Source organism: Sinocyclocheilus anshuiensis, unplaced genomic scaffold, assembly GCF_001515605.1.
Source record: "Sinocyclocheilus anshuiensis isolate Anshui unplaced genomic scaffold, SAMN03320099.WGS_v1.1 scaffold1023, whole genome shotgun sequence".
Classification (NCBI taxonomy): domain Eukaryota; kingdom Metazoa; phylum Chordata; class Actinopteri; order Cypriniformes; family Cyprinidae; genus Sinocyclocheilus; species Sinocyclocheilus anshuiensis.
This window is the reverse complement of record NW_015546084.1, coordinates 699,758-718,189: the sequence shown is the minus strand read 5'-3', so window position 1 is coordinate 718,189 and position 18,432 is coordinate 699,758. Positions and strand designations below refer to the sequence as shown.

At 40.3% G+C, this 18,432-nt stretch overlaps 2 protein-coding genes across 3 annotated transcripts in view; both read right to left on the bottom strand.

Moving 5' to 3' along the window:
• eif4ebp3 (eukaryotic translation initiation factor 4E binding protein 3) overlaps window positions 1-1,552 on the bottom strand; it is a 3,891-nt gene extending 2,339 nt beyond the window's left edge. The window contains exon 1 of the mRNA XM_016501443.1: window positions 1,316-1,552. Coding sequence (XP_016356929.1) covers window positions 1,316-1,436 — 121 coding nt within the window. The 5' untranslated portion in view covers window positions 1,437-1,552. The remainder of the gene's footprint in view (window positions 1-1,315) is intronic.
• Window positions 1,553-3,241: 1,689 nt separating this feature from the next.
• The window catches only part of ankhd1 (ankyrin repeat and KH domain containing 1), a 67,445-nt gene continuing 52,254 nt past the window's right edge, over window positions 3,242-18,432 (bottom strand). For both annotated transcript variants that reach the window (XM_016501518.1, XM_016501519.1), the window contains exons 17-35: window positions 15,266-15,399; window positions 15,037-15,148; window positions 14,803-14,948; window positions 14,556-14,698; window positions 14,254-14,467; window positions 13,874-14,049; window positions 13,617-13,779; window positions 13,378-13,473; window positions 13,166-13,282; window positions 12,878-13,043; window positions 11,372-11,858; window positions 10,947-11,102; window positions 10,546-10,695; window positions 8,792-10,452; window positions 6,991-7,155; window positions 6,635-6,889; window positions 3,799-3,974; window positions 3,479-3,643; window positions 3,242-3,389 (exon numbers count right to left, since the gene is read on the bottom strand). In XM_016501518.1, coding sequence (XP_016357004.1) covers window positions 3,330-3,389; window positions 3,479-3,643; window positions 3,799-3,974; window positions 6,635-6,889; window positions 6,991-7,155; window positions 8,792-10,452; window positions 10,546-10,695; window positions 10,947-11,102; window positions 11,372-11,858; window positions 12,878-13,043; window positions 13,166-13,282; window positions 13,378-13,473; window positions 13,617-13,779; window positions 13,874-14,049; window positions 14,254-14,467; window positions 14,556-14,698; window positions 14,803-14,948; window positions 15,037-15,148; window positions 15,266-15,399 — 4,742 coding nt within the window. In that variant the 3' untranslated portion in view covers window positions 3,242-3,329. The remainder of the gene's footprint in view (window positions 3,390-3,478; window positions 3,644-3,798; window positions 3,975-6,634; window positions 6,890-6,990; window positions 7,156-8,791; window positions 10,453-10,545; window positions 10,696-10,946; window positions 11,103-11,371; window positions 11,859-12,877; window positions 13,044-13,165; window positions 13,283-13,377; window positions 13,474-13,616; window positions 13,780-13,873; window positions 14,050-14,253; window positions 14,468-14,555; window positions 14,699-14,802; window positions 14,949-15,036; window positions 15,149-15,265; window positions 15,400-18,432) is intronic.

Sequence of the window (18,432 nt, the reverse complement as noted above, 5' to 3'; positions counted from 1 at the left end):
TCTGCTCTATGTAAGAGCTCAGAAACTCATGTAGTTTAGCTCATGTTGGAGTAATGGAAACAGGGTGAAGAGCTGACTGGGGTGCTTTCTAAATGTATGAGGCAATATCACTCAAGGTGCCCCTGTTTAGATGTCCTGTAGTAACCCCAAAATGTAGCAACATCACCCATTACTGCATAAGGACCCAGTGTGATTGGACTGACTGAGGTCTGACTCAATTAAGAATATCTAAAAACGTGAATTGAAATAAGTATAAGAAATGAGTTTTTCGATATGACTTTCTTTTTAATTCAATATGATTTGTGCTACATGTCCTCTGGTCATGTAGCGAGTCAACAGCGAGTCAAAGCAGAACCGTTTTTTATGGATAAATGTGCAATGATTGATAGAACGGCCACTGGCTTGGTTTCAAAAACTGAAGTCAGTCATATTTCTACATGTGCGCTTTAATAACCATGTGATCAATATTGACAGTTGAGGTGGTAGATGGATTTTGTATATAGGTGTTTATTTTAAAATAAGTTAAGTTCAGTTGATATTAACTACAAGTTTAATTTTTTCTTCTTTTTCAATGTTTTGACATGCCTTCATTTAGTTTACTATTTTTAAAAGAGCTTTATGAATTATTGTTATATACAGATTTTTATTGTTTTAGGTTTGCCCCACAGCCAGACTATAACATTTTTTTTTTTAAATCCATAAAAAAATGAATTACGTTTTTATATTTGATCTAATAATATGACAATCTACACCGTGACATAAACAATTTCAGTATTTATAGTTAAATATATATTTGTACTTGTCTAATTTAACAGTGCGAACAAGGTGAAAGCGAAAATATTATGAGGGTATTTGCAAAGCATATTAACCTTGCATACATAATGTGAGACGTGGCGGAAATGACATGAAAACATTCATGGCTTATTCAGAAAAAATTAATGAAAAATTCAAATTACAGAATTCTCCTGTGATGCACGTGCGTACACTTTCGGACTTTGTTAGCAGACAAATTTAACTAGTTAAAGGTGCTAAATTCATTTTGTGCAAGTCCACTGGGCCAAATGTGCGCTTGATTAAAACAAACACACCTTTAACCCAACTGCCAATGGAAAGAGTCAATCACAGAATTGTTCAAAAGGCAACCGGCCGCTTGTAAACATCTTATTGCCTCTGGCTTTATACGATTGCGCAGTGCAAACGATCAACTCACTAAACATAAAAACAAAGTGTAACGTGGAAAAACTCGCATGCAAAAAACATCACTAGTTATGAAATACATTCTGCGATTAAAAATAAATACACTAGGTCATCTCACCCCCGGGAGTTGTTGAAAACAGAGTTCCTCCAGGACTTTGACTGTAGCTGTCAGGGAGCGGAGGCCAGCTGGAGCGGCTTGGGATCGGGCAGGTCGACGAAGCTTCGCAGCTGCTTGACATGATGAACCTAAATCTAAGCTCGGGACTTGAACGAACACACGCTAAGGTTTTGGCCGATCTGCTGCAGCGCTGCGCGTCTCTGCGCTCCACATGTTGGAAAGCTAGAGGAGGAGATTTGTCACGTGCTGCAAACCTTGAACTCTGGCCAATCGGAAAGACGATTCCACCACTGACGCGCAGCGCTGAGGCCCTCTATGGGAGCAAGTGTTTTGAGCCATTTCATGGAATGTAAACTCTCCGAAAAGCACGAGGTTTTCAGAGTGATTCAGTTGGGCACATGATATGAACTCTACGATAAGATATATAATAATAATAATTTATGCATTTAGCAGACGCTTTTATCCAAAGCGACTTACAGTGCATTCAGGCTATACATTTTTTACCAGTATGTGTGTTCCCTGGGAATTGAACCCACGACCTTTTGCGCTGCTAACGCAATGCAAATATATCTTATACTATACTATAATAGTATAAGATATAACAATACAAACCCCAATCTACCGCTCAGGATGACCTATCCAGTATAAATATGCCTCCCCATATTTACAGTATCTTGGCATTTCACGCAGGACTAGTTCTACATCCCAACAGTCTTTTTTTTTTTTTTGTCTTGCAAGATGTGCTGCCCATGTCCTAACTAAGACGTCAATTTAAATTCCTGTTAAGTCACCAGATTTTCAGAACATAGACATTTAAAAAAAAAAGTGAAAAGTTACACAATATTAGTTACATAATACAGAATATTTGTCTAGTTTGTAGTGCTTTATTTTATACAGTTGTCCATGAATAGACAACTTGGATTGTGAATAGTTGCCCATGTAAAAACAAATCAAAATAACACACCGGATACATTTCCAACTTTTTATTGAATATTAAGGTAAATATTTCACATTAATACAGGCTACATAAAGTAGAGCCACTATACGACATGAAATTTACTCTCATTTTTAACCCTTTTTCAGTATGTAAACAATTATACAGGTATTTACCACTCTAAAAGGTCTGATTTCATTCTTTACGCAATCATCTAGGTCTTGGCCAAGTATAAATAGCACACTGTCCTATTGAGCCCTGCCGACCAAGAACACTTTTACGTGGGGCTTAAATGTCAAAATGGCTATACTAACAGTCTTTTTTTTTTTTTGTCTTGCAAGATGTGCTGCCCATGTCCTAACTAAGACGTCAATTTAAATTCCTGTTAAGTCACCAGATTTTCAGAACATAGACATTTAAAAAAAAAAGTGAAAAGTTACACAATATTAGTTACATAATACAGAATATTTGTCTAGTTTGTAGTGCTTTATTTTATACAGTTGTCCATGAATAGACAACTTGGATTGTGAATAGTTGCCCATGTAAAAACAAATCAAAATAACACACCGGATACATTTCCAACTTTTTATTGAATATTAAGGTAAATATTTCACATTAATACAGGCTACATAAAGTAGAGCCACTATACGACATGAAATTTACTCTCATTTTTAACCCTTTTTCAGTATGTAAACAATTATACAGGTATTTACCACTCTAAAAGGTCTGATTTCATTCTTTACGCAATCATCTAGGTCTTGGCCAAGTATAAATAGCACACTGTCCTATTGAGCCCTGCCGACCAAGAACACTTTTACGTGGGGCTTAAATGTCAAAATGGCTATACTACTCAGAATGTATCCTGTTGAACAGGCAATCGATTTGTTCATAGACAGTGGTAAACACGTTAAATCCCACACTAGATTCTTTCTTTTTAGTTAGGCACATCGAGGGTGTCCATCTCTCAAATTTAACTTGTTTAACATTTTTTTGGGGGACACATCTAGGTTAATACCACGTCTCAGTAATTAGGTAATTATCTTGTGTTTCTTGTTACTGCTCCTAGGCCTCTCGAACTGTTTAGTTGACATGATTCAGATGCACATTTCCCACATGTGGAGCCCAAGTGCCGGGCCATACCTGCAACAACAAGAATTCAAAGAGTTAGATAGCAAAAGGAGCTGTAATTTACGAACACTTTCAGCTGGGGTCGACTAAGAGAAAATCACCTGCTGTGGGTCTGAATTCTCAGCAGTGTTGGGAACAACCTTTAGGATGGGATTCCAGGCAGGGTCAGAAGTGTGAAGACCATTGTATACAGGGCCTCCAGGACCCTCCGCCATCTGCGGGTGAGGGGGGATCATCGCGCCTCCGTACATTGACATTGGCAGCCCCTACACAGTCCATAAAACCAAACATTTGTGAGTAGATCTACAAATTCAAATTCCCCATTTAACTAATAAAACAACCAAAACTTATATATAACATATAACACATAATATATAACAACAGAAATTATATTTTTGAAGAGTCACTGTACAGTACGTACCTTTGGAAAATCCATGAAGTTGGTGGGCAGAGGTTGGTGGAAAGTGTTAGAAGGAGCAACAATCCCAGTATCATCTCGTTCCATAGCCTGGTGCTGAGAGAAGGCTGAAGGCTCCTGCATCTGCTGGTGCATCACTGGCCCTCCCATCAGGGGCTGAGACCAGCCTGACATTGTTTCTGTGAAGAACAGAGACAGATATTTATTATTCATAAGGCATGTGATCAGCTAGAGACAAAAAAGAAGGAAAATCTGACCACACCCCAAATCACACCCACAAGCCACGCCCCCAGAACTTATTAAAAATATATATTAGCACATTAAAAGATACAGTATATCTTATATTGTAATACATACTACTGTCCTGTAAAAAACAGAAAGCAATATTTAATAATCATGATAATATAATATATTATAATAAAGTACTATAATATATTATAGTAAAGTATATCGAATTGTTATTATTATTATTAAAGTACCTGCCAAAAGTTTGGAAACATTACAATTAATAATGATTTTGAAATAAATATCTTCTGCTCATCCAGGCTGAATTTATTTGATCAAAATAAAGTAAAAAAAAAACAGCAATATTGTGAAATGTTATTACAAATAAAAAAAAGTTTTTAATTTTAATATATTATAAAATGTAATGTTATTCCTCTGATGCAAAGCAGAACTTTCTTCATCATTACTCCAGTTTTCAGTGTCACATGATCTTTTAGAAATAATTACAACTTATTTGACTCAAGAAAAATGTCTGATTATTATCAATGTTGAAAACAATTTTGCTGCTTCATATTTTGTGGAAATTGGTCTACACTGTATTCTTCAGGATTTTTTGATAAATATAAAGTTTAATGAACAGCATTTATTTGCATTTATCAAATATGTTAATTAAATGTGTTAATGCATTTATTAAATCGAAATCATTTTAAATGTCTTCACTCACTTTTTTTATCACTTTCATGCATGAATAAAATGATTAATTTCTCCCTCTTTTTTAAATCTTATATAAATGTTTGAGTGGTATCGTTTCCACAAAAATATTAAGCAGCAAAACTGTTTTTAACATTGATAATAATCAGAAATGTTTCTTGAGCAGCAAATCAGCATATTAGAATGATCTCTGAAGGATTATGTGACACTGAAACTTGTCTTTGTAAACAACAACAGATTTATAAAAGTTTCTAATGACGAATGTAGCGTTCCCAAATGCAAAATAAAGCAACTCAAACCAAGCGCAGCTAGCACTAACAGTGAATCGAAACTAAAAACAGTACTGTAACAGCAGACATGTAGTGCGTCAGACTACAGCCTATTATGTAATTACATCACAACCGTTGCGAATTTTATGACGACCCTAGCAATCTCAAATTCTCACCGCCATTCATAAAAAGTCACCGGGTTGAGTAACGAGTTTCAGGCTGATTCTACTCGCATTTGGCGCTTAGAATCATTTAAACGCTTTAACTGTCCTGCAGATGGCGCTGCGAGCTCGTGCAGCACTCTCAGGACCAATCCGTCCATGATGTTTTTGAAAATCTTTTCAGTTTATTTAGGTAATAGTTTAAGAATAGGCATGGGCCGGTATGAGATTTTGACGGTATAACCTTAAGCAAAAATATCACGGTTTCACGGTATTGTTGTTACAGCTCTAAAACGTGTTAATTTGAAATGTCTGGGTAAAAAATAAATAAAACACTATATATTTTATTTTTAAGCAACATACAAAATATTTAAGCTAAATCTGTAATTACAGTTATTTAATTTTAGTTATATAATTCATATACATATCATTTATATAATTTCTTATGATTTATATAATTTCATATACATAATTTGATTTAATAATAACCTAATTTGAAGCAAAAACAGAATGTTCTGACTAGCTTTGTGAAATTATACTACATGCCTGAACGAAACAAACAGCAGAAGCTCTGAATGGGACGCAGATTCACTCTCTGACAATTGGAGGCGCTTCTAGAACACCAGATACAGTGTTTCCTTGGTTACTGCCATAAACAAAGCAGAGCTGCGCTGAAACACTGCTTTAATGTGAATTATACTAGATGAAAAGAAAATACCATCTAAACCTTTCTGAAGACAGTCAGTTCCCCTCAGAAACACATTAATATAAACCCCCAAATCAATATTGAGGATTTTCTTCCAATAGTTCGTGCATCATGAACAGTGAGTGATCTGCCTGCTACAGTATTTTTCTCTTCAGAGAAAAATGTCTTCAGTGTCTCTGGCCTCTGTTAACGGGCGTTTATGGACTTCATATTTTCACATAAATGACATTTGGAAAATGATATGCATTGCAGCGCAGTTTGTGCAAGTCCAGAACAGAGATCGGCTGCAATAAAACAATAAACGGCCGGTTGCCGATCATGTAAGTTCCAGAGGAAGCTCCTTCGGCCGTCATATACACACATGTGACTGACCGCTCGCTCGCACCAACAGGAGGAGGAGGGGGCGTGTTACTCTCTACACTGCACTCAACCGGAGGGATTCCTACATTTTCAGTCTTTGAGGAGACATGAAAAACAGCACATACCGCATGAACGGTATAACGTAAAATATTCGCGGTTTTGAAACCGTGAAATTTTCAAATCCCGGTAATTGGCCCATGCCTACTTAAGAATCATATGGGTCGTCCCTCAGAGGTCGGAAAATACAGAAATCCGTATTTATACAGAAAAATCACATCCCTGATTCGTTTCAAAACCCAACTCTTCACATTTAATGCAATGAAAAGCAACTGTCACTGCATATGCAAATATGTTTATTTCACAACATTTAGAACAATTCGTAAATGCTGACTACATCACAGACTCACCGGAGGCACTGCCCACTCCAAAAGACCAGATGCCACCCTGTCCAACTGGTGGGGTATAGCTGGTGGGCAGTATGTTGTGGTTGACGGTGCCAGTTTGCCGGATACGGGCCAGGCGCTCTGTTCCAATTGGAGGGGGCACTTTACGGTCCTGCTGGTTGGAGCTACTAGGTTTTGCCTGGATCAGAGCGGGAGTCACTGTAGACGTGCAAAGAGGTGAGGATGCCCCGGAAGACACGGAGGGCACTGGAGACTCACCTAAAAACAGAGAAATGAAGAGACCGTCAGAAAGAACACAAGCAATATGGTCTTATAAAAAGTAATGTGTTCCATGGTGCATCTGCATCATAAAGGCTTACAAGAGGTGGAGGCACTCCAGGGATGGGGAGAGAAGTGCTGGCGGCTGAAGGAGGGTGTGCCCACAGGAACAGGACCTGGTAGGAACACAGGGCTGGCAGATATGCTTGTGGTAAAGCTGGGGAGCGCAGTGGACGAGGACATAGAGTTGTCCATGGGGTGTATACCTGTGATACAGAGTGAACATAATTGACCCCAATCACAAAACAAAGAAGCAAGAACATCAGCAATAATGCATGTTATTTAAAGCAGGGGTGTCCAGTCCTGTTCCTGAAGGGCCACGTTCCTACATAGATTAGTGGTGCGTTCAAGTCATGTCGGATAGATCGTATTTACGAACTGAACGCACATGAACGCCACCACATTATATATATTAATATTACGAGTGGGGAACTTGAAATTTTCTTTAAGCCACAAGTTTCCAAGTTGGGGGCGTCAGTGAAAAAAATGTGTCGGATGCAATGGATGCAGCCAAAAACTATAGATATGCAGCATCTGTATTGACAGTAAATTTGTTGAAATGAATAAAATTATTTTTTGTAATGTACAATAAAACTGTTACATTTACAAAATAGTATATTATTGTATAAATACCATAGAATATATAATGATTCAGTTTACATCACCTTCATAAATTGAATAAAAACAGAAAAAAGCAAAAACACGATGTACATTCTTTATTCATCATTTTGTAGAGTAAAAAAATCGAATAGAATTTTATGTAAAGTTAAATGTTGTTCCGACCAAAGCGACTTGAACACACCCGACGTCGTAATTACGATTTGTTAACTTGTAAGTATGCATGTCCCAGGAGGACTTAACGCAGCATAGGTCCAACCCTAATTAAACACACCTGAACCAGCTAATCAAGGTCTTGGCATTAGAAACTTCCAGACAGGTGTGTTGACAACCCTCTACGGACACCTTGGCAATTGAATCACCATTGGCTAGTACATTTTTTTGTTTTCTCGCCAGACTGAAATACTAATATATATATATATAACCATGAACCAACCAGCTTTTTTTGGTCATTCAGTGTTCCTGTAAAAAATTGAAAAAAAAAAAACTAACAATAATACTGATAAGATATTATTATTATTATTATTATACGAATTCTACTAAGAACAATATAAAGCGCACCAAGGATTAACGAGCTTCTGGATTCATGAATATTAATCAGGTTGTGTGCGTTCGCTCGAACTGATTTGCTGAAATCTAAACAGGGACGATAATAGGTGAGCACCAGCCAATGAGATTGTCGTTTGCGCATTAGTTCCGCCCACTACCGGAAAACCCGGCATTTCTTAAAAGCTGAAGAATTCCAAAGGAACTCCGTTGTTTTGACAGGAAAATAAAAAAGAATATCGTTTACATGTATCACATCAATTCTGCATGTTATGTAAGACTCTCGCTCTTTGCGCGTGAGAGAAAGCGTCAGCGAGTCGTACACAAACACAGGTGCGCTGCGCATCCATTGAGATGAAATGATAAATAGCACAGATCGCTTGACGGAGAGTGAAACTCTGAAGCGCTCAGTCAGAGTGTTCTGTGAGTGAAAATATATCTGTGCTAAACTTATACTCAGCCTCCAACTCACACACTGGCGAGTAAAATCTAAGAATTTATTAGCCATAGGCTAATATTAGACATCATTTAGTCGCCCAGAGTGAAGATTTAGTCGCATATGCGAGTGATTTACTCGCAATGTAGAGGGTTGGTTGATGCAAGATGATGCAAAACTCTGAAGGAAGGTGGCCCTCCAGGAACAGGACTGGACATCCTTGATGTAAAGATTGCACTTACCAATCGGACTGGAGACAATTCGCTGCGAGGAACAGCGATATCCTGGAGCTTTTGAGCCATTGGGAGGAGGTATGACACTTTCAATCTGCCCCATTCCACTTATGTATGCATTAGTCGGGGCACTGTAAGGCTGCTCTGGAGGGGTACGTGCAGGTAGATGGCAGGCACCCCAAACCTGGTTGTTGCCCACTTGGTTGCTGTCGAAGATGCTGCTAAAGTGATTGAAGATAGCCGCAGGGCCAAAGTTGGGGGGCAGTTGCGCTTTTCCACTGTGCAGGTGCATTTGAGAGCCATTTATCATGTCCATAGTAGAGGACATTGGGAGAGAGGGAGGGGGCATGCCTGTCGAAGCCAGGCTGGGCTGAGGTGGAGGCTGTTGTTGTTGCTGTTTGAGAGGTTCCTGTGAGGCTCCCGTAGGCACAAACACAGACTGCTGCTCCGGAAGGGCCCCTGGAGCCATATGGTAGTAGGGTGCCAGTGGCTGCATGCGTGGAGTGACACCGGGTGCGTTGGGGGTGGCATAATGAGGTAAGGCGCTGCTGGTATTAGTGACCGTGCTGCTGCAGGTCGGAGGTGGCAGGCGTGTGACGGGGTGAGATGAGCCTGGCTGTGATGAGGAAGGGGAACTGGGTTCTGTGCTGGAAGGAAAGTGTGACGGAAGTGGCTGTCGGCTCTCGGCCTGTACAGGCAGCATCGAGGGGCCAGAGGGAGACGAGGTGAAGTGCAAAGGAGCAGAGGGTCTGGGCCCATCACATGGAGCTCCTGCAGCAGGTGTGGCAAACTCTGTGACGGGCTTCTCTTTAGCTGGGGTGCTGAGGCTGGCCGGCTCTGGCTTGGGGGGAGGGGGATGCTGTGGAGGTGGAGCAATGGGCGCGGATGGAGGTGGAGGGGTCGTAGGGGTTGTGGGAGTGCAGCTGATAGGAGATCGAGCAACTTGCGCCGAGGGAGCGCTGCTGCCGGTAGAGGCCACAGTAACTCCAGCTCCAAACTTGGGCTCTGTTGAGAAAAGCTGCTTCCTGACAGAGGAAGGTGTGGGGGTGTTGGCGGGTGCGGTACTGGTGGGAGAAGTGGTGGAGGCAGTGGGAGTCGAGGTGCTGGACACAGGAGCAGCAGGATGCTCGGTGTGGGCCAGACCGGAGCTGGCGGAACGTGGCACAGAATTACCGCTGTGTTTGGGTGAGCTGTTAGCACTACCAGGGCTCACAGGACGAACAGGGAAAGGACCCCAAGTGTTGGGAGAGGATGAGAAAGTGCCACCAAACTGCGCCATGGGTAATCGAGGGTGGCGGATCTGGTTCATGGTCTGGGCTGCTAGAAGGGCCAGCTGAGGATGAGCATAAGCAAGTGGTGGCAAAGAAACGAAGGGGGGCCTGACGCCCGGTGCCATACTTTTGCCCAACTTGCCAGCCTGCTGAGCTGTGAAGTTGGTGGAGGACTGGAAAGACATGCTGGAGGAGGGCACTACAGATGGCAGGCCTTTTGAACTGGCTGCAGTAGTGCTTGTGGCCCCAGTGGAGGTTGTGTAGGTGGAGCTGATTTTGGTGTTGGCCCCAGGCGGCCGGATGTGGTTACGAGGGATCAGGTCCTCTAGCTCTTTGGCTGGGTCCTGGATCAGCGCGTTGATCAGCTGCACTGCATGCCGTGTTGACTCAGTGCCACCTCTGCAAACCAAGAGAGTAAGCATAAGTAAGAAATTCCAGCAAGGAGAATCGGTCAATTGCTAGTGTCCTAATAACTTTCTGCATAATTTTTACCTGATTGTAATCATTCTCTCTCCATTCTTGTCCTTCTGTTTGTCCACGTCGATGTGTGCACCTGTAACATCTTGGATGGCCGTAATGTTGCAGCCACCTCTACCCATAATCCGAGACACCACAGAGGCAGGGACAGAGAGCTTCTTGGATCTAAGGGAGAAATGACATAGCTAGATTTCTGGCCAAAGCAAAACCCGATGACACAGTACTCCAGTGTTTGCAAGGATGTTTCAATTCTGTTACTGAGGTTTTTAGCACATTGCTAAGTCTAAAGAGCTTATTCCTAAGTTTCTAAGATATTCGGATCCTTAGACATGGCTTACATCCTTGCTTCACTGTAAATCTTTCAGTTTTTTTAATCCTGTTACTTTTAGATTGCAACATTAAAAAGTGACCCTCACCTCCGAACCACCTCTTTCCACCCCTCTTCTCTCTTCTGGCCCCTCTTTGGGCTAGTGAGATTCATCTTACTGTTGGGCGAGGTGACTGGCAGTGAAATGGTCTTGAACGAGGTGGGCAGGGAACTAGGGGTCAAGTCACTGTTGATCTCATGAGATCTGTTAATGTGAATAGAAATAGGAAGTTTAATCATCTACCCAAACCATTTTTTTTTTGCAAAAACCTGTAAAATGGAAATGCAGTATCTTGTCAAATCACAAGTAGGATTCTCTTTGCCATTTGTTATTTGCAGTTATTACCTGTAGTGAAATGTAGCATATTATACTACCACAGTTCAAGAAAATAAACTACTAGGTAAGATCTGTCAAATGCTGAGGTAATCATGTGACAGTGCTGTAGCAGCAAGCAGGAGTACAGTAACTCTTACTTCTGCTGTGGTTTGGAGATGGACACCGTGAACTTCTCACGAGAGCCCGGCAGCGATGGCCCTTGTCTCTTCTCACTTGCGACATGCGGCTGGTTAGAGCCTGCAAGGAACGAAGGGGCGGAAGAGGACGACGACGAAGGCAGGTCAGGGAGCTCCTGACTCTTACTGCCGTTGCTGCTCTCGCTGTTGCAGTCGGTGCTATCTAGATTCAAGTCGCTGGTGCCTCCCGGTGCCCCACCCCCTCTCGGTTCTCCATGGATCTTATTTTTGTCAGCTTTCTGCTGCGCCAGCGCCACCAGTGGGTCTTGAAGGATTATCGGTTCACTAGGTGAATCCTTGGTCTTGTTCTTTTTGCGATTGGTGCTTGGTGTGGTGGCCACATTGGCTCGCTTTTTGCCGAACGTGTTAGTGAAAGTTGTGGAGGTGGCTGAGATACCGATGGTTGTGGTGGTGGTAGCACTTGGGGGCTCAATGGGAACCTCCACTTCTGCAGGATAAAATAACAATAATGCATCAGAAACCAGAACAGAAACAGTTTATAGAAACAGATTCAGTTTCATTTAGCCCAAAACAAATGAAATGAATCAAATCACTCAAATAAAACAAGTTTATAAATATTAAAACTGAATTTCAAGGCAGTTTTTAATAAACTTTTTAATAATTATGTTTCTACTCAAATGTGTTGTTGAAACATTTTAAACTGTGCCTGTAATATAAACTTGCTTTCATGGAAAAAATATAATGATAAATGTAATATAGCAGGATATAGCTTTATATCCTGCTTAAAGTTACAGATAACTTTTTTAGCAAAAAGTTCCTCTCTAAAATTATTTTTTCTAACGAACTAACAAGCTATGGACACTGAATGGCTTTCCTGAGGTAAATTTAACGTTACGTATTTACAAGCTGTTTTATAGACCTTTTTTCTGTGGTTCACTTGAACTGAGGCTGCTAAAGCAATCCGTCACACCACATTAAAGAGTGCCAGAATGACATTTTTATTGTTTGAATTTTGAAATAAAGTCTTACTTTTCATATTTTGTCAATTTGGTTTCATATCAGAAGTAACAATCACAAAGCATGTTTCAAATAATGTTCAGTGAAGTTTTGTTCAGAATTTAGATTAATAGATGAACCTTGGGATTTAAGAATCTATATAGTTCCATCAAAATAAAGATTGATTAAAATCAAGAAATCAGCCCTAGTGTCCACACAGCTGACATGTTTGCCTGTTGTAGCTTATACACTGTAGACATGAAATAGATGTTGTCACAGTGAAAATGTGTCATTCGAGAAACGCTAATTAAACGTCACCAATTTGGTCAATGATTTCGGCTCTCCAAACGTTCTGGCTGAACTTTAGTGTCTTTTTGGTTGTTGACATTTCAGTGCATCACTACAGAAGGTCACAATTTCTCTTATAAAAAAATGAAGAAAAATGAAAAAAGAATTGAAGCTAGGCATTTTCTATGATATCTGGCTATAAACAGACAAGGTGCTTCTCACCTTCTGCAGAGTCCTCCTTCTGATCCTGCATCTCACAGAACACCTCTTTCACTTTAGCCTCCTCTTCCTCCAGCTTCCTCTTCTGCTCTTCCTTCTTTTTCTTGCGCTTCTCCTTTCTCTTCTCTCGCTTTGCAGCCAGAGCCTGCTTTTTGCTTTCTTCACGAGACTATGATCAAATTTGAGAAGAACTTGATACATCATGCTGCAGATTGTGGTGACTAATATAAAAATCCTCAAAAAGTTAGTTAGCTCAACAGTTAGACTAACTGGCCATCTGAAGATACAAACCTTCTCCAGATCAAGTTCCTTAAGTAGAATGCTGGCGTTCTTGTTTGCCTCAGCTGCCTGCTGATCTTTGGCTTTGACAATGGTCTCCATGCACTGATGACACTTCTTCAGCAGTTCCTGCAGAGTGACAATGTGAATTAAGATGTGACTTCAGTCAAATAATGTAAATAGTCCTCTATAGGTATACAAGGCTGTGTTTTGGTCTTTTATACCTTATCTGCAATAGTTGCAATGTATCTCATGCACTCAATGTCAGATGGGAACTGGTTGACTTCCTTCACCAGGTACTGCACCACTTTTACATGACCCTAAAAAAGGATATATTTCAGTGCTTTACAACAGATTATCATCATCCATTATTTTTCTACAAAAGAGCAGCACAGCACCAGTGACATTTAGGCATAAGCCAAGATGCTCAACAATCCTATGGCCAGCATGACAAACTGCTCACCTTGCGGAACGCTGCCATGAGGGGGGTTATTTTGCGGTTGTCTGCTGCATCCACTTCGGCTCCAGCCTGCACCAACAGCTGAACCACATCAAAGTGGCCACCGTTAGCAGCAAGCCACAAAGGGGTGTTCCCCTTCTTATTTCGCACATCAATGTGAGCCCCTCTACATTAACAGAGCAGAAACAGCAGCGTGAGATGCTACATTCTGGAGAGAGGATCGACTGGTACTGTACACCAACAGTGTTACAAAGACACACCTGCTGATGAGAAGCTCACAGAACTTGTAGTGACCCTTGTCTGCAGCAATGGTGAGGGCGGTGTCACGAGAGGAAGGAACCGGAGGGGCATTGACATCAGCCCCTTTATCCAACAGCACACGGCCCACTTCAGCATAACCGCCAGACGCAGCCTCCATGAGAGGGGTGAGGCCAGTCTAGTGGAAAGAAAGGTCCCATTAACATTTAGTTAATGGTAACATTTATTTGCAATTAAGTGCCAAAAGAACACGTTAAGTATTTTTTCATACTCAAATGTTTATTAACAAGTTTTCGCATATAACAATTTTCTTTCATAAAATGCTGCCCTACACAAGGACCACACTGCCCAAGTAATAACACGTGGAAAGGTGATCACAGACCTTAGCGCGGTGTTCCACGTTGGCCTTGCGGTCCAGAAGCAAGCTGACAACCTCTGCTCGGCCTTGGAAGCAGGCCAAGGTCAGTGCTGTGTTACGATTGGTCTCGATCTGTGCATTGATGTCAGAGCCCATGTCTAACAACAGCTTCACCGCAGGCACGTGGCCGTTCATGGCTGCCAACATGAGCGGAGAAATGCCCAGCTTACTGCCAGTCCTGAAAGAGAAATACGAGTTTATACTGTTAAAACAAACAGCGTCTTAACATGCATCTTGATCAAATCAATGGAAGCAGATGTTCTGACCTAGAGTTGATTTCAGCACCAGCATTCAGAAGGATCTTGATGATGTTGACGTAGCCCCCTGAGGCCGCCAGGCTGAGCGGGGTGTAGTCAGAAACATTACGGTGCTCCTTGTTAGCCCCACGAAGCAACAACAGCTCCACCACCTGTAAATATGGAGATAAACTAATGTATTTCCAAGTCTTTGGTGCATTTTGGAGGGTTTAAAAGCTTATCTGTTGAAGAGGCAGAGTTAACACTGTTAGGGTACCTCTTGTCTGCCACCCGAGCAGGCGAGGGACAGAGGGGTGTCTTTGGTCCTCTCAGACTGAGCTTCAATGTCCCCTCCCTTGTCCAGTAGGATCTCCACCACACCCACATGGCCCGCAGTCGCAGCTAGGATTAAGGGAGTGAACCCTGTGCGCAGACAAGTAGAGCGGCACTCAACATCTCTGTAAATTTACTATACCGACAACTTCATGGATCAAATGAAGGAGCCTCTTACCCTTCTTGTCCCGGTGCTCGATGTTGGCCCCACGTGCAATGAGCACTGAGACAAGCTCTTCATGGCCACCCGCGCAGGCCAGGGTCAGCGCTGTGTCATGATTGCTCTCAGTCTGAGGGGAAGATAAATAATTTGCTTAAAAACAAATATGGACAATCTTATGCATTAATTTATGATGTCTGCAAATGTTACATAGCAGTCATTTTGCTGAATCCAGAGAAAGTCTTACATGTGCGTCAATGTCCACTGAGGGGTACAGAGGGAGCATGGAGGGTGGGGAGACTGAGTTGATGGGCGTCTGTGCGGAGGGCTGAGGGGAGGGTGAAGTTGTAGTGTTTACCACAGGCACTCTGCTGTTCACAGCTGCAAAGACACAGACCAATGTTATTTTCAGGGGTTAAAGCCAAAAAAAAAAAATCCCGAGGCTGAACTTTTTTCCGGGGGCAGGGCAGCACATGCAAAGCATGCAATGACTGTGGCAACTTTAACATTTGAAAGGATACTATGGCAAAGTAACTGCTTTCCTTATTCAAACTGATTTTTTTTTCATGAATATATGGTTGACCTGAAGAATGAAAGCTATATCATACACTTGGAAAATTATGAGCTATATCACTGCTTATCGACACTAGGGGTGTGACAATACACTTAGCTCACAAGATGAGACAAAATACAGATACTTGGTTCACTAGAACGAGACAGTATTTTAATATTTTTAAGAAATTTTCAATGACAAAATGTCTTTTAATTAGAAAAAGTAAAACAATGCAGTTGTATTTTAAAATATTTTAACTAATCTAGGGCTGTAACTAATGATTATTTTGGTAATCAAGTAATCTACTGATTATTTTGACAACTGAGTAATCTAAAATTTTGACTTCAATAGCTCTATTTGGAAAAAAAATAATCAATGATTGGGGTGATTTTGTAGGTGAGTAAATCAGCATAGGAAATAAACAAATTACAAGCATAGATAAATAACAGAACAAAGATACAAATGAAATAAACAGTGCTTTATATTTTTCCGGTAAGTCTAAGAGTATTCAGGTACAGAAATTGAATAATAAAATGTAAAATAACTGCATAGTTTTCACTATAAATTAAATCTAACAAATCTGTGTTAAAGCTACAAAAGTGATTTTTCTTTGTGTTTTGTTGTTTGATTAACATTCATGACACAGAAAGCAACAGGAACATTAAACTGCTGTGATTGTGAACCAAAATACTGTTCCACATGCATTTTCTTTCTCAATTGTTTCCCTTCACCTAAGCCATAAGCATCTGTGTTTACAAGGATACTTGCAGAGCACAGTATTTCAGGCACAAATAGACTGCTTTTTAATTAGTTTTTCTATGTAAATATGCGCTAGATCAGTGGTTCTCAAACCTCTCCATGAAGTACCCCCAGCCCTGCACATTTTGTATGTCTCCCTCATCTATCACACCTGCAAAATGTGCAGTGCTCGGGGTACTTCATGGAGAGGTTTGAGAACCACTGCGCTAGATGGCCATCTTTGACCATTGCGCCTCACAGCTTTTTCAACTTGTCGCGCTTCTCCATTCATCAGGGTTGCGACTCTGCAATTGGATCAAAAAATTCTGATTGGCTAGTAATGTTAGTTTGGTTGAGAGTGAAAGCTGTGCTCCTCTCATACCATTGGTAGGCGAACTCGTGGACTCGAAAGTGATATCAACAAGTTGTTGTTTTTTTTGTTTGTTTTTTTTTAAATGTAGGATTTTTTTTTTCCACTGCCAAACACTGCACGCCGGAGATCCAGCACGGTGCTGGAGAACTTTAAGCCCTGCATTTGAGTAATATTTACTATTATAAGTGATTATTAATATTTTGAATTAGGTTTTATTTTTGTATTTTCCATTTTCATTTGAACTTTAGTGATTTTATGTGATTGTCATTTTTATTTGTTTTTTAATATTTTTATTGAGCCTTATTCTCATTTCAATTTTAGTAATTTTAGTACTTAGACGTAAACTTATTTCCGTTAGTTTCAAAGGCAATATTTCTAATTTTAAGCTTTCATCTAATTTACATTTTATTCCAGCTTCATTTCAATTACCCAAAATAATTTTGAAGTTTTAATTTCAGTTAGCAACACTGAGTCAAACACATTAAACCACAGTGACTTCAGCAATAATATATCCTCGTACTGAAATCATTACATTTGTAAATTAAAATAAAAAGCATATAAAAATGGAAGAGACTAAAACTAATTTGAAGACTGCATTAAATGGCTCAATCAGAGATTTCCTTTCACTTGTATTGAAGAATTTCCCATTAAAAAAACAAAGTCAGAGCTAGGGGTGGGCGATATACCAGTGGACACGATTAATCAGTAGAAATTTGTCAACCGGTAGAGATTTTGGACAATTGTCTCTATTGGGTTAGACGCTCAAGACGTTGCTGTGCTATGTGGTTGTGAAAACCTATCATTTGCAAGTGCATTTTTTAAGCATTGCGGTTTAAAAACAAGTGATTTTAATCCGTTGAAATGCAACAATTGATTACTTTATACAATGTATGTACCATTTCTTATTTATTTGTTCTACTGTAGTTTTTTTGTCCTATTGCTTGTAATTAGTTTCTAATTCTTATTTAACTGCTGACTGTTTACTTGTCTTCAGTGAGCTTGAGTTTTTTTTTTCCCCCCATTTAGGCTATACAGTTTTATATGATATTGACACTGGTGACAAGAATTATGAAATTTCTATGGTATCAAAAATTTTGATATTAAGAAGACTTTATTTAAAGCAAAAATAACTATACTGTGATTACCGTGAAATAAAATTACTTGTATCATGATATATGAGATATCATATCACCCACCCCTAGTCAGAGCAGTTCTTCTTAAAGTGCGCACCCCCAAAGATTTTGAATTTACGTAAGTCATAAATCATTAGTAGCTATTGCTACTCAATAGCAGGTGATAATAGGTGGAGGGATGTTCCTATTCTAGAGAGCATACGATTGGCCATATATTTGTACACATGGGTGTATACACCCATTTGTGCAACACGAGTCCTCACTATTTTTCATCTGAAGAGACTAAATTTTAAATGTGTAGATATAAATAACTTTGAGAGCAGACTAGCATAAATACTGTTAATCAGGCATACATTTTAGCTTAAAGGGGTGGTTGACTTTTTTTCTAGGCTTGATTGTGTTTATGGGGTGCAGTCTAACGTGTTAATGCTTCGTTTTAAAAAAAAACTCATTTTTTTACATAATTTACCTTTATTCTACACCGCTCTGTCCCTTCTCCTATAAACGCGCTGATGATTTTCTGGTTTTATGAAGCCCCTCCCTCAGAAATGCGCAATGGGATCAGATTGGTTATCTGGTCCAGTGTGTTGTGATTGGCTAAACCGCCTCTAGTGCAC